Genomic DNA, 25,278 nt, shown 5'->3' with positions numbered 1-25,278 from the left:
TTCGCTCTTATTGTTAGCTAAAATGCTTATATTTGAGTGGTTTGTGTTCTGTAGTAGGAGTCTGACAGAACAGAGACCACTCAAATACCTGTAAGACCACAAGAGTTCATTGACATTTGTTTCAGTCCACATGCAGTAACATTGTGCGAATTTTATGGGTATCAATAATTTGGAAACAGAGAGTTAATAGATGAGGGAGAATGTATTGCAGTATTGCAAATTTGAGTTGGTCAGGGACGATGTCCGGCCGGCCTGTGCGGTGGAGGTAACTGGTCATGAGAAGTACGTATGGGATCGATTCCTGGTCAGGTACAAATTTTCAGCTTTCGGCATTGCATTACCACAGTGGCCTGTGCGGTTGGAAGTCATAAATTCTTACTAATCTTTTGCCTATCTTTCCCCATTCTCTATTTCATACAAATGTTAGCTAAAATAATGTGAATATTCCCTTGCCCTATAGTTCGACAATTTAACACAGAGAACTATGGTATGGGACATCGATATGTCTACCACACTAGCACAACACATTGGAGAGTCCTCTCGCTGGAAGAAGAATCCATGCACCATAGTGACGTATCCTATGCGAGGTAGAGTTAGAAGGATGTCATCTCGTTTCTACAGATGTAAAGAGGTATGGTGCAATCGCTTAGTTGACATTTATGACTGTAAATTATTGCCCATCACTTCTAGCGCTTCTTCGCCTTTTAGCTCATAATTTGCTTCCACTTCCATCAGGTTATTTTACAACGTCGCTGAGATCTCCTCTGTTTTGTGTTCTAACTTGTGATTCTAGTGTACGTTTGAGTCTGTGTATGTTGTGCAGTGCTGATGTATCGCGACCTGCTGGTGGTGGCGTGTGCGTCCTTCATGGCTGCCGTGGGCCTGCGGAGGCTGAGCGCCCTGCGCACGCTGGACACCCCCGTGTGGCTGCCCTCCCTGCTGGAGTCCGGGCCCGCCCGGTTCTTGCTCTGCTCTCCCCATGGCTCTCTCAGGCTGCAGGTGAGTTCGCTATGTCTGTAAACCTCACAATGCCTAACCTCCTTATTAACATTTTTAAAGCCGTTACTCACACTATTGTCAGACTGCATCACAGTGGAAGCTGTATGACAAGATCTGCATGAACCATTCTGTGGAACATATTATTGCAGAGATTGTACAATAGATAATGGGAAACATACATTTAAGATGGGTGGTTTCGCTGAATCACCCCTAACCAGTTCAAGAGTGGCACCTGAATGCTTCATGTAAGAGGCAATTTTCTTGGCTGATTGCTAGAAACATCCAGTCTGACCATAGCATGTAGTATATCTATGAACTAACTATTTCACTTTTGTAAATTTTTTTATATATGTTCCCGGTCAGTGCCCCAGTGATATCACAATCCTCCCGCCACTCATATCAATGATGTCACCACGCATGAGTGGCATCATCAGACTTGTGAATCCTATCATCATCATCAATACATGACATGCTATGCCCCCTCTCCACCCCTACCCTTTCCCTCTCCTGCGTTTCGTTCCACTGCCCTGTACAAGTAATCTCAGGTGATTATTAAAATGATGCAGCTAATCAAAGTGTAATAGTTTAGTGGGCTTTAAAATTAAAAAGCCAGCCACAATGGGGCACCAAATGAGATGATAGCTGTGCTCAGAAGTATCTGAATGATCTGGTTTTTTTAGCTCTACATACTAAGCAAATAATGAAAATTTATGCACAGGGTGAAACTTGTAATATTTCAACATCTAAGATACATCAGTGAAACACACACACACCCACCCACACATACACACACACACACACACACACACACACACACACACACACACACACACACACACACACACACACATACGAACAAAAACAAGTACACCATGTTTATACCACAAACAGTTCTAAAATGGGTTTCGGGACAGTGTGTTGCAAGCAGTGAAAGTTTCGGCCCATTCTTTGACTTGCCATCAACCACACACATTTACCTCAATTTGCAGTGTCTGTGGCTCGTGGTCTAGTAGCTAGCGTTTCTACCTCTGAATCATGGGATGCGGTGTATGATTCTTGGCCAGGTTAGGGAAAGTCTCTGTCTTGGAACTACGTGTTTGTGTTGTCCGCAACATTCCATCATCATTCATGAAAGTGACTAGGTTGGACTGTGTACAGATTGGAAATTTGTACAAGCGCTGATGACCGTGCAGTTGAGTGCCCCACAAAACCATCATCATCATCAATTTGAAGTGTTAACTACTTAAGCGTAAACACTATTTATGTCAAACTTACGTAATGCAGTTTAAAATTACCTAATAAGCAGCAACAAGTCGCACAATTATGGTTTCTTTATTTCATAAATAAAGAAAACATGATTTTGCCACTGGTTCCTGCTTATTTGGTAATTTTATGGTTTACGGTCGCTGCACAACTTGGAAACCATATGGAGCCTACCATTCAGCAGTTTAAAATGACTTTTAAAGCATCATTATCTAAGCCTGACACTAGGAATTCATCTTTCATTCACCATGATCACATTAAATCTATTATCCCATTTGACTAGCCAAACTGCATTCTCGAAGACCATATGAAGATCGCACAGTATCATCCCTGTCGAACTGTTCCTCGACTGCCTCGACGTTCTGCTTCCTCATAGCCTTTCTGAAGAAAACAAACCACTTGTCCAGTCCCACTATTATGCTAACGACCTCGCCATACTCCTGCCTCATAGTACCTTCGAAGATAATGCACCGGATTCCATTCTAACTGTTACTCCAACTGTCTCAAAATATTGCTTTCTCGTGGGCTGTTTGATGATCACACTCCACAAGCACTGTTCTACTATTATCCCAACTGTTTGCCGTACTCCTTTCTCGTAGGCTGCCGTCAAATCTCGTGCTAAACGACTATTTCTATAGTCGAATTTGGAAATTGAAACTACTATACGGAGCTGAAATACACCAATGACATTGTAATTCTTTTAGAGTCAATGAAAGACTCGGAAGAACACCTGAATGGCATTGACAGTGTCCTGAAAGGAGCACATAAGTTAAACAGCAGCAGAAGTAAAATCAAGAACAATGTAATATAGAGGGATTGAATCAGGCAATAAAATAAATGATGATGGTGAAAGTAGAGAGGATATAAAATCCAATCTGGAAATTTGTTAACACAGAATTTAGGTACAACTGTCAGAAAGTCTCTTCAGTACATATTTGTATCAAACGTAGCCGTGTATGGAAGTTAAACATTGATGATTAACAGTTCAGACAAGAGGAGGATAGAAGCTTTTGAAATGCAGGGTTATAGAAGAATACTGCAGGTGAAATGGGTAGGTAATGTGGAGGAATTGAATGGAATCAGGAAGAAAAGAATGTTGAGTGACAACTTGATGAAAAGAGGATATCGGTTAATGGAACACATTCTGAGACACCAAGGGGTCAGCAATTTAGTATAAGAGAGAGGTGTGTGTGTGTGTGGGGGGGGGGGGGGGGGGGGTAAAAGTCGTAGAGGGAGACCAAGATATGAATACAGTATGCAGATTCTGCAGGATGTGGTTTAAGATGTAGTTTACAGTAAATATTTCGAGAAGAAGAGGTTTGCGCTATTAAACAAGCATGGAGAGCTGCATCACACCAATCTTCGGCTAGAAGATCGCCACAACATTACAATAAGCCATCTGCATACGTGTTTTACTTTTTAATAAATTTATTTCAGTAGCTAAGATTTTATTTTCGAGAGAAACACTTTTCTCGTTTTTCATCACAAAAATATACAGATTAAGTGGTTCAACGTAATAAAGTCTCAACGTAATAAAGTCTCATCAAAACACGTGCTTCCTTCCTACGAACATTATATTACGGCGGTTTGTCTTTTGCGTACATTATATGTGAGAGTGACGCTTTTACATCGCTCACCATCCTGAAGTGATTTGGTTGTAAAACCAAAACCGTGACGATGAAATGTGAAGAAAAGAAGTCTAATTATTAGATACATACAAACCATAGAAGAAAAGTATGAATCACGAACAATAAGTTAAATATAACGTTTAGAAGCAAATTAGAGGACGGTCGCTGGGAGAAATTTATAAGGCAGACAATGTAGATGGGAACCCATCAGCACTTGGACCCTTGTCTCCCTTTGGAAAAAAAGCGTACAATCGAACAGGAGCGAGGAAATGAGGTGGATAACTCCTGAAATTGGAAGATTTCGTGCAAAGAAGAGAACTCTACCTAATAAAGCAGACAAGGTGTTGGCAGATGCTGAAACTCCAATCAGTAGTATGAAATTCTTGAGTCTGTTAGCAAGAAACGCGATTCATGATGTTTGTTCGGAAATTAAAACACTCCAGAAATTAAGGAGAATAAAATTCAGATCATTTTTCAAAAAGAAACCAACAATGAACCGACTCCAACTGGAAATGAGTCTCCAGAAAGTAGGAGTTCGAGAAATGTTGATTGTTTTAAATCATTGGCGATAAACTGAGTGATTGCTTCCTCACAGTGTTACTAATATAAGTATTGTAGTCACTAACATCAGAGCAGTATTATATTTACTTGTGCAGACACTGAATGTACTACCGGCATACATTAGTTCCAGGAGTGGAAGAGCTGAGGAGAAACACACTTAATGGTACGTGCAAAGGCCGCTAGATCACAAATTCATTTACTTGTGAACTCTGCCCTCCGTTTGACATGATTATGATTCATTGTTTTCATAGTTTGGTTTTAATTGTGTAGAAGCAGTCGTGAATAACCATGCGGCAGAGAGACTGTAAGTTTGGTATAAGAAACTGGAGAATATTTCAAACAATTGTTTGGTAGGCTACGAATTATTCTGTAATCACTTGCTAAATAACGAATATATTTTAACATCATTACTTTGCCCTCTGTTGTACAGTAAATGGGGCGGTCTAATGGTAGACCACGGACGAAGCGCGGTGGAGATACAAGTCCCGGTCCCTATAATGGTAAACGGCGACTGAAAGACAAGTCTCATATTTCGACAAAGGAAGAGCTGTTAAAAATTCTCGGTGCTCATGATGGTGAAGTTACCTGATGTTTGTGGTTTGAGTCACGACAGTAATGATGATTACGCACTCAATGCAACTCCCTCACCCAAGCTTCAGTTGGTGTCTGAGAATGGATGTGACCAGGAATTGGAAGGACGTAATGAGCCATTCATTACAACACTTACTTCTCCTCAATTTATAGAAGGAAGTGAAAATGAAAACTGGGACGAAGTGCCACTATAGCACGTTGAGGAACAATTCACAAGTATTGAAACCTTTGAATTTAATGATCCACATTACTACTAGAATCGGAAGTATCTGAAGCCTATACAAATCTTCAGACCTTTCATCAGGGACGATACTGTAGGGTTAATTATAACTTAAAAAGAAACAGAAATACTGTACAATTCTTGTCAACTGCTCAGCCCTGTGGTGAAGCGAGGGCTACAGCTTGGAAGGAGACAAACGCTGATCAGATGCCGAGGTTCTTTGGTGTGATTATGTACAGGGGGCTTGTTCACTACCCACACATTATCAACTATTTGAGTAGCAGTGTTCATTGCAGGGACAACCCATTCGCTAGACTGATGTCCCATGATCGATTGCATCTGCTGTTGAGGTTCGTCCATTTCGCGAACAACGCAACTGCAGGTACAAGTGATTGTATTGAAGATCCGGAAACTCCTTGATAGGATCTAGAGTAATTTTTCTCGCAATATGAACGGAGAAAGATCCTAACAGTGAACGAGTCTATAGTGTCCTTTCGCGGATGACTTTTATTTCGTCAGTACATACCCAGTAAGACCCATTGATATGGAACCAAGATACTCAAACTGTGAACCAAGCTTTTGATGATGATGATAATGATGATGTTTGGATGGGGCACAAATAAGAAGAGGCAAACTCAATGGAAGAGAGTCTAATGGAATGATAATGGTAAAATGGCAAAACAAAAGAGATGTGATGTTTCTCACTACTGAGTATGGCATCGAAATGTGAACCACTAGGAAGAAAGACGGGAGACATTTAAGCCTGCTGCCATTTTGAATTATAATGCGGTTAAGCAAGGAATCGATGTGTCAAAACCAGATGTCAAGCTATTTCTTTCCACTGAGGAAAACACTAAGATGGTACCATAAAGAGGTTTTTTAAATTATGTTCCACACAGCAGTAGTAAACGCTCACTTTTTGTACAGAATATTTACCGAGAAAAATATTCCTATATAGAATTTTAGGGAGGAAATAATCACAAGGCTCTTAGAGAGCAAAATCGATTCACTAACTCCCAATCGACCTTCTAAAAGTTTCCAGAGCTATACACTGGTAGAGAGCATGCAAGGAGACAAGCGAAATGGAGAATGCGGAAGAGGTGCAGAAGTTGCTACTTGAAGAAATAAAGGAAGACATGAAGTGCAGAAACTCGCAGTAACAACAACCACACTCTGTAAGGAATGCCATGATTTTTTTGCATTTCCTGTTTTTCAAAAACACACAAACTATAAGAAAAACAATTTTTGTTCCTATTGCTTATATACACCTAATAAAGAACAATCAATTGGGTGCGTTTTTATATAATTTATACCCTGTTTCTGTATCATGTCCTGTAAGAAAGTGAGGCAGCCGTGGTCCTCACGGCTCACAATGCCAAAGTCTCTGAATCTGATTTCACCTCTGACCCATAAGGACGCCGGCTACCTCAAAATTTAAGCCGACTTTTGAAGCATCTTGAGCTTTTATACATTCGGGGTGCAATTCGCCACATTATAAAATATTCAGTACATGGTTAGCTGGGGTGGGCATGTCAGCGAAAATGTTAAAATGTTCATCAGATGACTTACGGGACGGCTGTAGTTTCAGCAGATGTTTACAATTTCGTTTCTGCATTGTGTAGCTAGAGTCAGCCAAAATAAATTGTGCTCATTACGTATCTTATGCGACGCCCAGTAATGACGGAACGTGTAGGTTTGTTTGCCTTTGCAAACAAAATGAGTTTTAAAAGGTAATTTTACGCGCCCACTCAATAGATCGTCCCTGATTAATCCAGTGCGACATCTGTTTTATCGTTATGTGTTATGTGTTTATAACTCGAAGAGTTACCAGTGCTCCATCGGCGACAACACTGCCCTGCAGCGCTACTGACAGTGAATGGCAGATGGACTGCTGTTTATTCTTCGTGTTTTACTGTCCCTGTTAATACGAATTTCGAACTAGACTAATTAGGGGCTGCTCAGTCGAATGCAATTGTAAAATTCCGATTCAAAAACCACTTTGTTTGTAGCGGAAAACAAACCTACACTTTCCGTCGATACTGGGTGACGCATGCAAGACGTGATGAGCTCTATTTATTTTGGCTGACTCTAGTTACACAATGCACAAAACGAAATTGCAAATATCTGCTGAACCACCAGAGAATCTGACAGAGAATCAGGCAGTAGCAGCCGATCGAGACAGACGCAGCAACAGGGAAGTAACCGCTTTTGTGACATTTACGAGTTCCTAACCAGGAGCGAATTTTATTATATCATCTTTGTACTTTAATAGTTTAGTTTCTTGAGTTTCTGGGTGTTAATTTAATATTAAACAGCCACAGTTTTCGAATTTCCGTTTGCATCGGAAGTAAACAGATTTTGTGGCATATTACAAGTTTATAAACAGGGGTGAATTATTTAGTTACACCTGAGTGCTTTGGTAGTTAGGTTTTGGAATATCTGCGTATTTTTGGACACAGTTCCAGCATTTTCGTCAGGGTCTACAGTAGAGTTCCGCAGCAGGTGCCTATAGTCAGTTTATCTGCATAGTTTAGTTTTCCACGGTCTTTAGTATGGACAGGGACTGCGATTGTTGTGTGCGGATGCGATCCGAGATGGTGACACTTCGCTCTCAGCTTCCGGCTGTGATGGCTTCGGTTACACAGCTGGAGGCTGCAGTGGATGGGCAGCATTGTTGTGGGCTGGCCGTGGGGATCCACCGGACGTCCAGCACGTCAGAGTCCTCCGATCGGTCTTCACCAGTGGCCAACCCAGTTACTGCTCGCACTATGTTCGAGTGGGAGGTCGCCCCTGGGGGAAGCAAGCGGCGAAAGACGTCCCAGGCGGCGCACGTAAGGCCTCCCCGGTTTGTCTGACAAACAGATTCCAGGTGCCGTGTGTGGCTGACGCTGTCGCTGAGCCAGATGCTGTCACCTGTCCTGTTTCAGAGGAAACCACTCAGCCTGCAAGATCTAGGCAATGACAGAGGGTGGGATTATTGGTAGTTGGAAGCTCCTACGCTAGGCACGTTATCTGGCCCCTGACGGACTTTGCTCAAAAGAAGGGCAAGAAAACCAATGTGGACTCCGTGTGCATACCGGGGGGAGTCATTCCAGATGAGGTAAGGGTGCTCCGGGATACCATGATGAACACAGGGTGCGGCCAACTGTGGTGGATGCTCACGTCGGTACCAATGATGTGTGTCACTTTGGACCAGAAGGCTGCCAGTCTTGCTTCCATGATGAAAGCAGAGCTGGCCATTTGCAGAATAGTCGACAGGGCCTATTGCGGTGGAGGGTCTGAATCAGATGCTCAGACGGTTCTGCGACAGTGTAGGCTGCAGATTCCTCGACTTGCGCCAAAAGGTGGTTGGGTTTTGACTTCCGCTGAATAGGTCAGGTGTGCACTATACTCAGGAGGCGGCTACACGAATATCAGGGGCTGTTTGGCGTGAACTGGGCGGTTTTTTAGGTTAGAGGGTCTACGGAAAACACAAGAAGGGCTACAGTCACAAAGGGTGCAGGCCAAACACAGGAAGAACGTAGATACAGGAACCATTAGTATAACAGTTGTAAATCGTCGTAGCCGTGTTGGGAAAGTACCAGGGCGACCAGCGCTAATACAAAGCACTGATGCTCAAATCGTTATAGGAACTGAAAGCTGGCTAAGGTCGGATATAAGCTCAGCCGAAGTTTTTCCGAAGAACCTAACGGTGTTCCCAAAGGATAGGCTAAACGCGGTTGGCTGTGACGTGTTTCTTGCTGTTAGAAGTAAGACATCCTGTCCTGAAATTGAAGTAGATACTTCCTGTGAGGTAGTCAGAGGTCATTGTTGGCAACCGGAACGAAATAGTAATTAGCTCGTTTTACCGACATCCCAACTCAGATGATACAGTTGCTGACAGGTTCAAAGAAAACTTGAGGTTGATTTCACACACGTATCCATCTCTTACGACAATAGTTCGTGGTGACTCAAATTTACCCTCAATATTTGGCGAAAATACATGTTTAATTACGGAGGTACGCATAAAATATCATCCGAAATTGTACTAAACGCATTCTCTGAAAATTATTTTGAGCAGTTGGTTCATGAACCCACGCTAATCGTAAACGGTTGTGAAAACACACTTGACCTATTAGCAACAAATAACCCTGAGTTAATAATGAGCATCAAAACCGATTCAGGGATTAGTGAACACATAGTTGCCGTAGCTACATTAAATACTGTAATCCCCAAATCCTCGTAAAATAAGCAAAAACTATACCAATTCAAAAAAGCAGATAAAAATTCACTTGACGGCTTCCTGAGAGACAATTTCCACTCATTCCAAATTAACAATGTAAGTGGAGACCAGATGTGGCTCAAATTCAAAGACAAAGTATCAGCAGTAATTGAGAGATTAATACCAAGTGAATTAACAAAAGACGGAGCTGATCCTCCTTGGTACACAAAACGGGTTAGAACACAGTTCAAGAAACTACGAAACAAACATGCCAAATTTAAACAGATACAAAATCCCCAAGATTGGTGATCTTTTACAGAAGCTCGAAACTTAGCGCGGACTTGAATGCGAGATGCGTATAAAAGTTTCCACAAGAAACTTTTTCTAGAAACCTGGCAGAGAATTCAAAGACATTCGAGTCGTTCTGAAGTATGTTAGTGGCAAGAAACAATCAATACTATCGAAGACAGCTCTGCCAAAGCAGAGTTACTAAACACAGCCTTCCGAAATGCCTTCACAAATGAAGACGAAGTAAATATTCCAGAATTCGAATCGAGAACAGCTGCCAACATGAGTAACGCAGAAGTAAATATCCTCGGAGTAGTGACGCAACTTAAATTACTTAATAAAAGCAAGTATTCTGGTCCGGACTGTATACCAATTAGGATCCTTTCGGAGTATGCTGATGCATTATCTCCATACTTAACAATCATATTCAACCGTTACTCGATGAATTCAAAGACATTCGGGTCGTTGTGAAGTATGTTAGTGGCAAGAAACAATCAATACTATCGAAGACAGCTCTGCCAAAGCAGAGTTACTAAACACAGCCTTCCGAAATGCCTTCACAAATGAAGACGAAGTAAATATTCCAGAATTCGAATCGAGAACAGCTGCCAACACGAGTAACGTAGAAGTAAATATCCTCGGAGTAGTGACGCAACTTAAATTACTTAATAAAAGCAAGTATTCTGGTCCGGACTGTATACCAATTAGGTTCCTTTCGGAGTATGCTGATGCATTATCTCCATACTTAACAATCATATTCAACCGTTACTCGATGAAACATCCGTACCCTACTCGATGAAACATCCGTACCCAAAGACTGGAAAGTAGCTCAGGTAACACCAATATTCAAGAAAGGAGTAATCCACTAATTTACGGGGCATATCGTGAACTTCGATATGCAGCAGGATTATGGAACATATATTGTGCTGGAACGTTACGAATTACCTCGACGAAGACGCTTTATTGACAAAAAGTCAATATGGGTTTAGGAAACATCATTCCTGTGAAATAAAACTAGCTCTCTATTCACATGAAATGTTGAGTGCTGTTGACAAGGGATTTCAGATCGATACCGTATTTCTGAATTTCCGGAAGGCTTCTGACACTCTACCACACAAGCGTCTAATAGTGAAATTGCGTGCTTAAGGAATATCGTCTCAGTTATGTGACTGGATTTGTGATTTCCGGTCAGAGCGGTTACAGTTGGCAGTATTTGACAGAAGGTCATCGAGTAAAACAGAAGTGATTTCTGGCGTTCCACAAGGTAGATTTATAGGCCCGTTGCTGTCCCTTATCTATATAAACGATTTGGGAGACAATCTGAGCAGCCGTCTTCGGTTGTTTGCAGATGAAGCTGTTGCTCATCGATTAATAAAGTCATCATAAGATCAAAACAAACTGCAAAACGATTTAGAAAAAAATATATGAATGGTGTGGAAGGTGGCAGTTGACCCTAAACAACGAAAAGTGGGAGGTCATCCATATGAGTGCTAAAAGGAGTTCGTTAAACCTCGATTACACGATAAATCAGTCTAATCTAAAAGCGGTAAATTCAATACCTAGATATTACAATTACGAACAACTTAAATTGGAAGGAACACGTAGAAAATGTTGTGGGAAAGGCTAATCTAAGACTGCGTCTTATTGGCAGGCCACTTAGAAAATGTAACCGACCTACTAAGGAGACTGCCTACACTACGCTTGTCCGTCCTCTTCTAGAATTCCGCTGCTGTGGTGTGGTATCCTTACCAGATAGGACTGATGGAGTGCATCCAAAAAGTTCAAAGAAATGCAGTGCGTTTTGTATCATCGCGAAATATGAGAGACAGTGTCAAAGAAATGATACAGGATTTGGGCAGGACATCATTAAAGGAAAGGCGTTTTTCGTTGCGACGGAATCTTCTCACTAAATTTAAATCATCAACTTTCTCCTTCGAATGCGAAAATATTTTGTTGACACCAACCTACATAGGGATGGGGAAATCAGAGCTCGTCCGGAAAGATATAAGTGTTCGTTGTTTCCGTGCGCTATACGAGATTGAGTTCGATGAACGTTGAGCCAATCACTTAAATGTGATTTGCAGAGTATCCATGTAGATGTAGAAAATGCCCCTGCCGTCTCTTAGGAGGTGCAATCGGCAAATTTAAATTTCAATGGGCTGATTAGGTTGGCCATAGACATGACTCAGTAAATGGTAGGTAAATAGACAGATTTATCTATCCCACCTCATGATGCCATCAGTGATGCATCAAATTGCAGATGTCGATCTTCAAGCGGGTTGGCAAAGTGTCGTGTGGTCGTTTCTGACAGCCACTGTCTTCAGCTCCACACTTCTATGCAGCTATGATTTTACAGGCGACGTAAAGAGCAGCTTAACTAAGAATCTGTCCACTGCTTCCTCCTTAAACGCTCTCCAGTTAAACCGCCATCTGAAAGTCAGAGCTGCCCTATTATTCCAACTGCAGTGAACAATTTCTGTGCCCAAAGATCATGCGGCATCTTTCGTCTACGGTAATTGGACTGTAGAATTGGAGTTCAAGTTATTTTTCGAAGTGTAGGTCAGATAGCAGGAACACAGTTCAATGTTCATGGACTTGGACATTGGAACAGAAGGAAAACCGTCCAACACGGATTTTAAAATTAGAATATTAGAAAATAATAACAGACCGAAATGAATACAGGAATCAGTCTCGAAGTCTGAAGACCAAGAAGAAGGCAGAGTAACACGTACTACGAACGCGAAGTGTGAATATCCTGCACGAAACAGAATCACATCATACCTTAGTATGACCTCCAGTCAATTGAATTAGTTTCCCAAACGTCGCTGTTTCAGGTTTTATTTCTTATTCATCCACTCTTGACCCTCAGTGACCTAATTCATCATTGTATTGTCTTACAATTAGTCAGGCCCGGAGCTACGATATTTTCGAATCGGGACGTAAACTTGTTTGTGATGCCACCCCCCCCCCCCCTCCACTCCCTCCCTCTCGAGCGTTTGAGATAGAACCTAAGAAATTTAAGAAAAAGAGATTTTTCAAAAATGTGTTCATTTTGTAGCGCACATCTTTCTGAAAAGTTTCATGTATAAAACATATATGTTCGAGGAAATGTAAGACATGTTATTTGGTCTTACGTGAGCCAAAGTACCGTGCCACGCCTCTTGACATAGCATTCTTTTATCGCGCATCACAGTATTTCGCTTTGTGGAATTCAAATGTGTTTATTTTTTAGTGGAAGCCACCAAACCTACATTCAGGAAAGTGGAAATTAACGTGTCCTGTGGTGCCTCTACTGCACCCAATCAGTCGTTGTGACATCCTAGACCCTTTTAAAAAAACTCACAATTAATACAGGGTGTGATGACCTGTGACGGGGAGAATGAGAATTCTTCATAAAATGTGCACTCCATAGTGTGTGTTAACTAAAAACTTTTTTCTCTATGACATAAAATTAAATATAGGAAACATAAAATCAGTAAAGACAAGAGACAAGCAAGACAGTGCACGTTTTTTCAATCCTTAGGTCTCAGCATTTTTCTCTCTCTAATCTTGTCACAACTCTACATGGCTAGCTTTTCTTTCTGCGAGAGATTCTGTTACCCCATCAAAGTTCGTCAAACGTTTTGCAACATGAAAAATCAAAATGTCGTTGTCCAGTACTAAAAAAGCTGTTAATACGAATAGTACCCAAGACTGGTGTGGTTTCTCTGTTTGATTACGTCTATTTCGTCACTGACTGCTAGATAAAACCAAGTAGCCCGTCTTAAAATTACATCAGTTCTAACACACTCCTAATAAGCGGGACTATTTTGGTACAAACGGTCATTTTTATCTACCTCATTTACCTAAATAACACGACAGAATATGGTTCGTGAAGTACCACTATCAAATGCCTGTTAAGCCTACTACAAGCAATAACTTTTAATTTAGGAAACATTTTCACATTTCATTCATACGCTCCAGTTTCTCAAGGATGAGATGGAAAATTAGTAGTAGTACGAAATATTTCTATAAACTTGGAATAGTCGTATTCTCCCTTATAATCGGTGTAAAGTCCCCATTCCTTCTCCTTACTCGTTCTAACAAACAATCTTTGAATCAGTGATTCTGTAATTGATCCTGCTATTGTCAGAACTTATACTTCGGTTAACTTCACAAACCATGTCAGAATCACCTGTTCTCCGGTTAATTTCACAAACCATGTTAGAATCACCTGTTTAGTTATCCCGCGTTTTTTCACCGGTTATGCAACATGTTCGTGCAACGGTTTTCCGCGCTATTCCGAGAGTAGAACTAAGCGGCTACTAAACGGGGACTGTACAACTGGCTCTTACTAGTGTAACGTTAATTTATAACAATGCTTATTGAATCTAACGGGGCTACCGCTATAAAGTGGGGGTTTTGGGCGGGGAGAAACTAAAATGCAACACAACTACGGGAAAATGAAGTAAGTAATAACAAATATAAAGCAGTAGCATGAAACGTGGAGGTACTGAAACAAAAATCCTAAAAAAGCAAGTACACAAATAACAAAATTCACAAAAAGTAAAAATTATTGGACTGGATAACTAGAATTGACCTATATACGTTACTTCTAGTTCCCGATCCTAATATTAGTCCCTCTTTTGCAGGAGTTCAGAGAGCAATTACAATTGCAGAGGTCCTATTACATTTCAGTGAACACACCTCTAGATGTCGGTAACTAGAATGGACCTCTTATACAGATTAGTGCTGGTTACCGATAACAATATCTGTCAGTTTTCCAAGTAGTTTAGAGAGCAATTACAAAAGTAGAAATTCTGTTACTTTTCAGTGTACACACCTGCTAGAAAAACGATCTGAATAATGAACCATGGAAATGTTGGAATCGTTACTAGCATTTACCTATAGAAGAGGACAATAACGGCTACCGATTCCAACCACTCGATGGTTCATAATTTTGGACAGGCTTGCAGTAAGTGTGTGAACTCAGTTTTTGTGGGATTCGTAGAGTTCTTATTGATCGCTGAACTACTGCGGAAAAGTAAAATATAGTGAAGAGAGTAATGCCGAATTTAGAAAACAATTAGCATTGTATTTCACACACTTGTTTAAAAAATGGTCTACATAACAAATGTGGGATGGCTGGAATCGGAAACTACAGTTGATCTATATAGCTTAATTCTAGTTAACGATTGCAATATTTTTTACATTTTGTGAATTTTCATTATTTGTGTACTGGCGTTTCGTTTAGGATTTCTGTTCGGTTTCTCAACTTTTCATTCTCTTGTTTTTCTTCTAAATTTTTATATATGTTATTATTTATTTAATTTTTCCCGTTGCTCTGTTAGATTTTAGTTTATCTCAGCCCTAAACCCCAGATTTCCCGCAGTAGTCCTGTTAATTCAATCATTATTTAATAATAAATTTATGCTGTATTACAATATTACGACTTCGAAATGTCATATATTGTAATGGATGTAAAGGTTCCCTCTGCTTTTCTCACTCGAATAAATTGCAATGATAATTTCTTTCAGACCTCTTTTTTTATTCTTATTTATTTTCATTACCTTCGTATCTTTTCGATATAATTCGTGGCTGAGTAATTAATCACGATAACTGTAATTGTAACTTTATTGTATGCTACATTCGTTTACGAATATTATGGTTGCCCTCAAAGATTACCTCTTTGTAGAGTCTTTTCTTAGGTTTGACGTCATTGCTCAAAGCCCACGGGTGGCCCGGCCACTAGGATTGACCCAAGTTTCTTTTACTTCTAGATGCGACTGCAATTCCCCTGGCGGAGGCATCACGCATTCAAAAATCAACTTATGATTCGTTCAGATATCAATCTAGAAAGTTTTCGAAAATGTTCAAATATAAAGGGGGAGGCGTTTGAAAGTCATATGAAAAATATATAGGCCATCGCGCCCAGTGTACTAGGCGCTTCGTGAAACAAGGCTTTTTCCTTGAAGAATATGAAATTGGTGCCCTCAATTTTGTTGCCCCCCTCCCCCACAGATCCGGGGCCTGCAGTTGTTAGGCCCTATGATGCACATTTTCACCAATGATGAATCAGTGTCGGGGAACTCCACTCAGCGAGCATTGGTTATTAGGTACTAACTTTTCGATCCAGTTTCGAAGAATCCCTGTCCAGTGGCCAACACAGGGTAACTGGACTCGGAAGCGTCGCTGTCCAGTCCCAAGACATCAATGTGCGCCAGCCATGCACGCAGCAAGTTCCCTATCAGCTAATATGCCAGATTCTCTCGAGAGCCGTCTTAATATGCAGTCAGGTGAGCAGTCACCACATTACTAAGTTGCAAAAAAGGCTGCTACTCAGCAGCACATCTGTTTATATGTTAAGGAAATGCCTCTAAACAACTCTGCACATATGTCTCACATTGCGCCATGCTTCATTCCACTATACCTCCTCGCAGGTCGATTGTGGCATGACGTTGAGGCAGAAAGTCTAATCTTAGTATCATGCACTACCCGTCGATTACATGAGACACCACTTCCACATACTGGCTGATCTTGGTTGTCCCATCTACAAAATTCATCACTACAATTCACAATGGTCATACATCAATATCTCATACACCACGCAAATCATATCGTGGTGGGCTCCACTGCCTCCTACCCAGCAATTTTCTCGAGAATACTGACACATATGCTGCCGTTTCCAACAATACTTCATATTCTGTTCCATCCACAACACCCATTTTGGCATGTTCCACCTCTTCATTTGTTGTGACTGAATTTATTCCTACTAGGAACTCCTGTCGGTGGCCCTGCAGCTCCCTTCTAAGTTTAAAGGACCCTTCTCATTCCCTGGACTATCTCTACCATTATCCCTATAATTTTGCTGTTGATCAAAACCTCCTGTACTGCCATTTCCACCAAACTGTTGGCGACCTTCGTTACTCCAGTTATGCTGCGGGTTCCTTAAATGGTAACAGTGGACTTGTACATGTACTGATCGACCACAATTAAAACACATAATAATTTATAAATTACAATGAGGGTAACGTACGGTGCTAACCATTCATTTTTACCATTTCTCCTAAATTTCTCTGCTTTCGTAAATGTAATTTTCATAAAACACGGCATCCAAACTTCGACTTCATGAATACCACCATACAAGAACCAAATGGTCTTACTCACCCCAGTCACAGTACTACGAGATGTAGCTGGAACGAAGTGCTGCAGGGTTGGGAGACACTCCACTGTCGACTGCTGCGATGTCGGCTCTTTTGACACCAATTTCTATGGGCCGCTCTGTAGTGGGCACCTCTGGTGGGAGGGGGGGGGGGGAGGTAGCGTCTTTGATTACTAATCAAACGACCCTCTGACGCGGGTTCGAACCACGCCACCGTTTAAACTTGAATAAACATCGTCAGCAATTGCGGCCGATGTCGGAGATAAAAAGTCGCCCTTATTCTGGCATCGGTCTTGTCAAAGAGGGTACTCGTTCTGCTCTGGCCCTTGAGGTGAGAAACTGCCGCCAAAGGCGGAAAAATCAGAAATGATGAAGGGCGTGACGATGCACAAAGCAATGGAATTACTGCATTAAAGACACATTCTGTATATCCACATGGCATGTGGCCTGTAATGAAAAAATATCATTATGACCTCTTCATTGACAAATGATTCCAGAACAATCCTCCATTTCGATCTGTGAGAGAGGACTGGTAATGGGAGATGACCATGAGAAAAAAACTGAATAATCAACGAAAGGGTAATGTTATACGAGACGTGGCGTGAAATGTCGGAAGGTTAACCGCGGTAAGGAAACAAGAAAAACTGAAAAGGAAAATGCTGAGGCTCAACCTATAGTGGGGGTCAGTAAAGTGAAATGGAAAATAGACAAGGATTTCATGTCAGATTAGTGTAGGGTAATATCAAAGGGAGCAGAAAGTGGTATACTGAAAGTAGGATTAATTACGTATAGGAAGATAGGACAGATATCCAGGTACTGTGAAGAATTCAGTGATAGGATTGTTCTCATGAGAATCGGCGGCAAACCAACGCCGACAACAATGTTTCAGATGTACATGCAGACCTCGCAAGCAGAATTTCAAGAAATAGGGGAAGTATGAGAGAACATTGAACAGGTAATTCAGTACTTGGAGAGAGATAAAATCTAATAGTCGTGGAAGATTGGAATGCTGTTCTAGGGGTAGGGATAGCAGAAAGAATCACAGGAGAATATGGGATTTGTGCTGCGCATGAAAGAGGAGACAGGCTAACTGAGTGCTGTAATAAACACCATCTAATAATAGCGAGTACCCTTCAGGAATCAGAGGAGGAGGTATACTTGGGAAAGGTCGCGTGACACGTGAAGATTTCATTTGGATTACATCATGGTCAGGCATAGAGTCCGAAGTCAGATACTGGATTGTAAGGGGTACCCAGGAGCAGATATAGACTCAGATCACTATGTAGTAGTGATGTATAGTAGGCTGCAGTTTGAGAGATTAGTCAGGAAGAATGAATCACAAAGAAGTGGGATGCAGAAGTACTGAGGAATGACGAGATACACTTGAAGGTATCTAAGGCTATAGATACAGCAATACGAAATAGCTCAGTACGCAGTACATATGAAGAGGAATGGACATCTCTAAAAAGGGTCATCACAGAAGGTGGAAAGAAAAACATAGGTACAAAGAAGGTAACTGCGTAGAGACGATGGGTAGCAGAAAAATACTTCAACTGATGGATGAAAGAAGTAAGTACTAAAGTGTTCAGGGCATTTGAGGAATACGGAAGTAAAAGTTACTGAGGAATGAAAATAATAGCAAGTGTAGGGTTCAAAATGGTTCAAATTGCTCTGAGCACTATGGGTGTTAACACCTCAGGTCATCAGTCCCCTAGAACGTAGAACTACTTAGAGATAACTAACCTAAGGACACCACGCACATCCAAGCCCGAGGCAGGATTCGAACCTCCGACAGTAGCAGTCGCTCTGTTCCGGACTGAAGAGCCTAGAACCGCTCGGCAACAGCTGCAGGCCAAGTACAGGTTAGCTAAATCGAAATGGCTGCATGAAAAATGTGAAGATATCGAAAAAGAAATTATTGTCGGAAGGACTGATTCAGCAGATAGGAAAGTCAAAACAACCTTCGCTGAAATTAAAAGAAAAGGTGGTAATACTGAGAATGCAATGGGCATTCCACTGTTAAATACAAAGCACAGAGCGGATAGAGTACACTGAAGGCCTCTATGAGGGGGAAGATTTGTCTCATGTGATAGAAGAAGAAACAAAAAATCGGTTTAGAAGAGATAGGGGATCCAGTATTGGAAGAAGAATTTGAAAGAGCTTTGGAATACATAAGATCAAATAAGGCAGAAAGAGTAGATAACATTCCATCAGAATTTCTAAAATAATTGGATGAAGAGGTAATAAAACGATTATTCACGTTAGTGGTTAGGTTGTATGAGTCTGGAGACATACCATCTGAGTTTCTGAAAAATGTCATCCACACAATTTCGAAGACTGCAAGAGCTGACAAGTGTGGGAACTATTACATAATCATCTTAACAGCTCATGCATCCAAGCTGACGACAAGAATAATATTCTGAGATAAATAGGGGTAAGCCACAGGGAGAGACGAGTAATATACAATACGTACAAGAGCCAAGAGGGAATAACAAAAGTGGACGACCAAGGACGAAGTGCCCTCGCCGGCCCTGTGACCGAGCGGTTGTAGGCGCTTCTGTCTGGAACCGCGCGACGGCTACGGTCCCAGGTTCGAATCTTGCCTTCGGCATGGATGTGTGTGATGTCCTTGGGTTAGTTACGTTCTACGTTCTAGGGGACTGATGACCTCAGATGTTAAGTCCCATAGTGCTCAGAGCCATTTGAACCATTTTTTGAAGTGCCCGAATTAAAAAGTGTGTGAGACAGGGTGTAGTGTTTCGGCCCTACTGTTCAATCTGAACATCGAGGAATCAATGATGGAAATAAAAGAAAGATTCAGGAATGGAATTAAAATTCAAGGTGAAAGGATATCAAAGATAAAAGTCGCTGATGACGTTATCCTGAGTAAAGCGTTATATTATCTGCTGAATGTAATGAACATTCTAATGAGTAGAGAATATTGATTCAGAGGAAATCTAAGAAAGACGATGGTAATGAGAAGTAGCAGAAATGAGAACAGCGAAAAACTTAACATCTGGATTGGTGGTCACGAAACAGATGAAATTAAGAAATTCTAGTACCCAAGCAGCAATATAACCTAAGACGGCGGAGAAAGGAGGACATAAGAAATAGGCTAGCAGTGACAGAAAGAATTCCTAGTCACGAGAAGTGTACTAGTATGAAACATAGCCCACAATTTGCGGAAGTAATTTATGACAATGTACGTTTGGAGTACAGAATTGTGTATAATTGAAACAAGGACTGTAGGAAAACTTTAAAACAAGACAATCGAAGTATTTGAGATATGTTGTTGCTGAGGAATATTAAAAATTAGATGGGCTGATAAGGTAAGAAATAAAGAGATTTTCCAGGTAATCGGAGAGGAAAGAAATGTATGAAAAAGAAGATGGAACGGGACGGTACGACATTTTGTAAGGCATCAGGGAATAACGTCCACGGTACTAGATGGAGCGGTATAGGGTAAAAACTGTAGAGGAAGACCTGTGATACATCCAGCGGCGAATAATTGAGGACGGAGGGGCAAGTGCTACTTTGAGATGAGGTTGGCACAGAATAGGAATTCGTGGCGGGCCGTATCAAACCAGTCGGATGACTGATGAAAAAAATCGTCGGTTCTATATGAGGTATGCACGCCCCTCCTCGTGAGCTCTGGACGGTGCAGCTGGCATTGGCTGCTAAGAGGACGCCCGGTGATGCTGTGTCAGGACTGTGACCCATCGGCGAAGGCGAGGCCACGGCCAGTTGCGACAGTGTCGCTTCCCGGCTGAGGAACACGTCCCTAAGCTTACACACTACTTAACCTACATTATCTTAAGGACAAACAGACACACACATGCCTGAGGGAGAACACGAACCTCCGCTGCGACCTGTGGCGGAGACAGCAGGTCGGACAGGAGGCGGAGAGCGTCTTAACACTGTGACGCCCAAGTCCCTCTCTGCGCTTCAGTGTAACCAGCAACGGACACAGGCAGCAGGCTGGTGGCGATGTGGCACCAAGTCTCGCGAGGGGCCCAATGCGGTGGCAGACGCAACCTGGTCTCGAACCGGCTGATGTTGCTGGCGGTGCCACTCATCTCGCAATCTGCCTCTGCTCCCGTGTCTTAATGCGGCTACTCGACGATAACCCAGTCCCAGAATCTAATGACGTCCTTCTGTCAAATTAAGCCCCGTTTTATGTCCATTTGTTTCTCTAAAACCTGGTCTCTAGTCACATCGCCCATATCAAAGAGATTCGTTCGAGGGTGGTGGAGAAGACCAGGTAACTGTCCTGTCCTCACTTCGCATCTGGCTCTGAGCACTATGGGACTTAACATCTAAGGTCATCAGTCCCCTAGAACTTAAAACTACTTAAACCTAATTAACATAAAGACATCACACACATCCATGCCCAAGGCAGGATACGAACCTGCGATCGTAGCGGTCGCGCGGTTCCAGACTGAAGCGCCTAGAACCGATCGGCCACTGAGGCCGGCTGCTTCGTACCTCACTTACGCATTTGTTATTGTGCCCTTCGTGTCGACGTAGCTACTTTCAGTCACTTATACTAAAGGTTTGATACTTTAACCTAAAATAGTAGATAGTGCCATAACATGCAGACTGAAGCAACGAAAGAAATTTGTACTAAATTGGAATTCCAACCTGAGTCTCCTGTCCACTAGACAATTGCGCTAATCACTACGTCACCCTCGCACAGTGGCTTTCCAAAACTTCACAGGCTGCCCTATCACGATTCCCTCCGCACACCAAATTCACATTCCCCCTCCAGCCGACTTGATACTCCCCCTACGTTCTAATAATATTACACAGGCTCTCGGACTCTGTTGGAATAGTTCCTCAGCATTGAACAAAACGTTAGATTCTTTCTAGAACCCAGAGGTGCATTGATCAAATATAAATATACACTTCAGAGACGTTTCCAAGTCTCCAAATCCGTGATGCATGCTTGCAAACTGAGGGAATAATGAAAATTTCTGGCAAACCAGCATTCGAACATGGCTGTCCTGCTCACTAGGCCACTGTGCTACGTCAGCGTGGAGTAGTGATTGATGCATCGGCCCAGGAAACCGGATTCCTGGGTTCGAATCTCGTCTTGCTACACATTTTCATTGGTATCCTTCGTCTTCATACATACATGACAGATGTTTACGAGTTGGAAAGGTGTCTGGAATCATTTGATTCCATTTCATTAAATATAGTAGAAAATTTACTGTCGATTGTAAACATTTATTCCTTGAAATCAATTTGTTCTCTATTTTGGAGTTTTTGTTTGTAAATGGCCTCAATTCTGGCGACACAGTGCTCGACTGTAATGGAGTATTTACCGTTGGTGTACTTACATATGTGTGTGTCATGTAGCTTCTAACATTCTTATAATGTGAGAATACGGTTGTGATTAGCTGCACCCATGATATCCTTAAGCTTACAAGTGTTCAAGACTGGAAAACAAAGGCCATTAGGTAGTACACAACTCCCGTTGGTAAAACTGATACTTTCTAAGGATCAGTGACTATTTGAAATAAACACGCTGCACAAGAAACACAAAAAATGTTAAGTTGTAGCAGCCACATGCTGCAGCTGCTGCCGCCGTGTCGAACGCAGTACAACACAAAGAAGTGAGGCACACGGCTACTCTTGCACTTTCAGTAGGCAGCCGTTATTGGAGCTGCCCGAGGCTGCGTGAATATTGCTGAGGTGTCCGACGGCGTCTGCAGATATTACTATTGGCCTTCCCGAGGCTTTGTGGCGACGCTGCAATGGCTATTCCCAATAAATTTCCGATATGGAAATTCCGCTACCGTTAATACGTTTATCGCTGGAATACGTCTTCGTAAAGCACTTCGGGCGGCAAGGATAAATACCAGCACCTATGAGCTTGAACGTCCAACGCATAAAATGAACACAGCTATTCAGCCTACTACTAAATGTATCTACCTTACCTCGGATTATGGTGACACTCTTAAGAACTGTCCGAAGAAGCGCTACTCTTTAACGTGGACGCTTTCTTAATTGTGCAATGTATAGCAAAATGTATCACAGCAACAATTCGTATTGTTAGTGGAGAGAAGGCTCGTATATAGTGCTACTATGTTTTGACTTGCATTTGTCTGGAATAGGATTCCGTTTTGAGGTAACTGTACGTGTCCTTCCCGCCCGTTTTATTATACCGCTGTTCTAAAGATTATTCACAAATAAGTGGAGTCACTTGCAGTACAAACTTCGAGGGAGTGCACCATAGCACCAAATTCATTTTACGGATGTTACCATTATGTGGATATACAGTACCTTGGTTAGACTTTGTTACACTGAATTATTGATGATACCAAATGTCCACTAGTTTATCACAATAAAATTGGTTCAAATGGCTCTGACCACTGTAGGACTTAACAGCGAAGGTCATCAGTCCCCTCGAACTTAGAACTTTTTTTTTGGGTCATCAGTCTATTGACTGGTTTGATGCGGCCCGCCACGAATTCCTCCCCTGTGCTAACCTCTTCATCTCAGAGTAGCACTTGTAACCTACCTCCTCAATTATTTGCTTGACGTATTCCATTCTCTGTCTTCCTCTACAGTTTTTGCCCTCTACAGCTCCATCTAGTACCATGGAAGTCATTCCTTCATGTCTTAGCAGATGTCCTATCATTCTGTCCCTTCTCCTTATCAGTGTTTTCCACATATTCCTTTCCTCTCCGAATCTGCGTAGAACCTCCTCATTCCTTATCTTATCTGTCCACCTAATTTTCAACATTCGTCTATAGCACCACATCTCAAATGCTTCGATTCTCTTCTGTTCCGGTTTTCCCACAGTCCATGTTTCACTACCATACAATGCTGTACTCCAGACGTACATCCTCAGAAATTTCTTCCTCAAATTAAGGCCGGTATTTGATATTAGTAGACTTCTCTTGGCCAGAAATGCCTTTTTTGCCATAGCGAGTCTGCTTTCGATGTCCTCCTTGCTCCGTCCGTCATTGGTTATTTAACTGCCTAGGTAGCATAATTCCTTAACTTCATTGACTTCGTGACCATCAATCCTGATGTTAAGTTTCTCGCTGTTCTCATTTCTACTACTTCTCATTACCTTCGTCTTTCTCCGATTTACTCTCAAACCAGACTGTGTACTCGTTAGACTGTTCATCCCGTTCAGCAGATCATTTAATTCTTCTTCACTTTTACTCAGGATAGCAATGTCATCAGCAAATCGTATCATTGATATCCTTACACCTTGTATTTTAATTCCACTCCTGAACCTTTCTTTTATTTCCATCATTGCTTCCTCGATGTACAGATTGAAGAGTAGGGGCGAAAGGCTACAGCCCTGTCTTCCTCCCTTCTTAATACGAGCACTTCGTTCTTGTTGGTCCACCCTTATTATTCCCTCTTGCTTGTTGTACATATTGCATATGACCCGTCTCCCCCTATAGCTTACCCCTACTTTATTCAGAAACTTGAACGGCTTGCACCATTTTATATTGTCGAACGCTTTTTCCAGGCCGACAAATCCTATGAACGTGCCTTGATTTTTCTTTAGCCTTGGTTCCATTATTTGCCGTAACATCAGAATTGCCTCTCTCGTGCCTTTACTTTTTCTAAAGCCAAACTGGTCGTCACCTAGCGCATTCTCAATTTTCTTTTCCATTCTTCTGTATATTATTCTTGTAAGCAGCTTCGATGCATGAGCTGTTAAGCTCATTGTGCGATAATTCTCGCACTTGTCAGCTCTTTCCGGCTTGGGAATTGTGTGGATGATGCTTTTCCGAAAGTCTGATGGTATGTCGCCAGACTCATATATTCTACACACCAACGTGAATAGTCGTTTTGTTGCCTCTTCCCCTAATGATTTTAGAAATTCTGATGGGATGTTATCTATCCCTTCTGCCTTATTTGACCGTAAGTCCTCCAAAGCACTTTTAAATTCCGATTGTAATACTGGATCCACTATCTCTTCTAAATCAGCTCCTGTTTCTTCTTCTATCACATCAGACAAATCTTCACCCTCATAGTGGCTTTCAATGTATTCTTTCCACCTATCTGCTCTCTCCTCTGCATTTAACAGTGGAATTCCCGTTGCACTCTTAATGTTACCACCGTTGCTTTTAATGTCACCAAAAGTTGTTTTGACTTTCCTGTATGCTGAGTCTGTCCTTCCGACAATCATATCTTTTTCGATGTCTTCACATGTTTCCTGCATCCATTTCGTCTTAGCTTCTCTCTCAGCGACTTGTATTTCTGTATTCCTGATTTTCCCGGAACATGTTTGTACTTCCTCCTTTCATCAATCAACTGAAGTATTTCTTCTGTTAACCATGGTTTCTTCGCAGCTACCTTCTTTGTACCTATGTTTTCCTTCCCAACTTCTGTGATGGCCCTTTTTAGAGACGTCCAT

At 41.8% G+C, this 25,278-nt stretch overlaps 1 protein-coding gene across 1 annotated transcript in view; it reads left to right on the top strand.

The window, feature by feature from the left end:
* LOC126267546 (neuronal acetylcholine receptor subunit alpha-3-like) overlaps positions 1-25,278 on the top strand; it is a 149,455-nt gene that overhangs the window by 110,799 nt on the left and 13,378 nt on the right. Inside the window, exon 8 of the mRNA XM_049972850.1 lies at positions 824-999. Coding sequence (XP_049828807.1) covers positions 824-999 — 176 coding nt within the window. The remainder of the gene's footprint in view (positions 1-823; positions 1,000-25,278) is intronic.

Source organism: Schistocerca gregaria, chromosome 4 (genome assembly GCF_023897955.1).
Source record: "Schistocerca gregaria isolate iqSchGreg1 chromosome 4, iqSchGreg1.2, whole genome shotgun sequence".
In the NCBI taxonomy this organism is placed as follows: Eukaryota; Metazoa; Arthropoda; class Insecta; order Orthoptera; family Acrididae; genus Schistocerca; species Schistocerca gregaria.
Note: the sequence above shows the minus strand (reverse complement) of the source record. Positions and strands in the feature narration are given on the sequence as shown.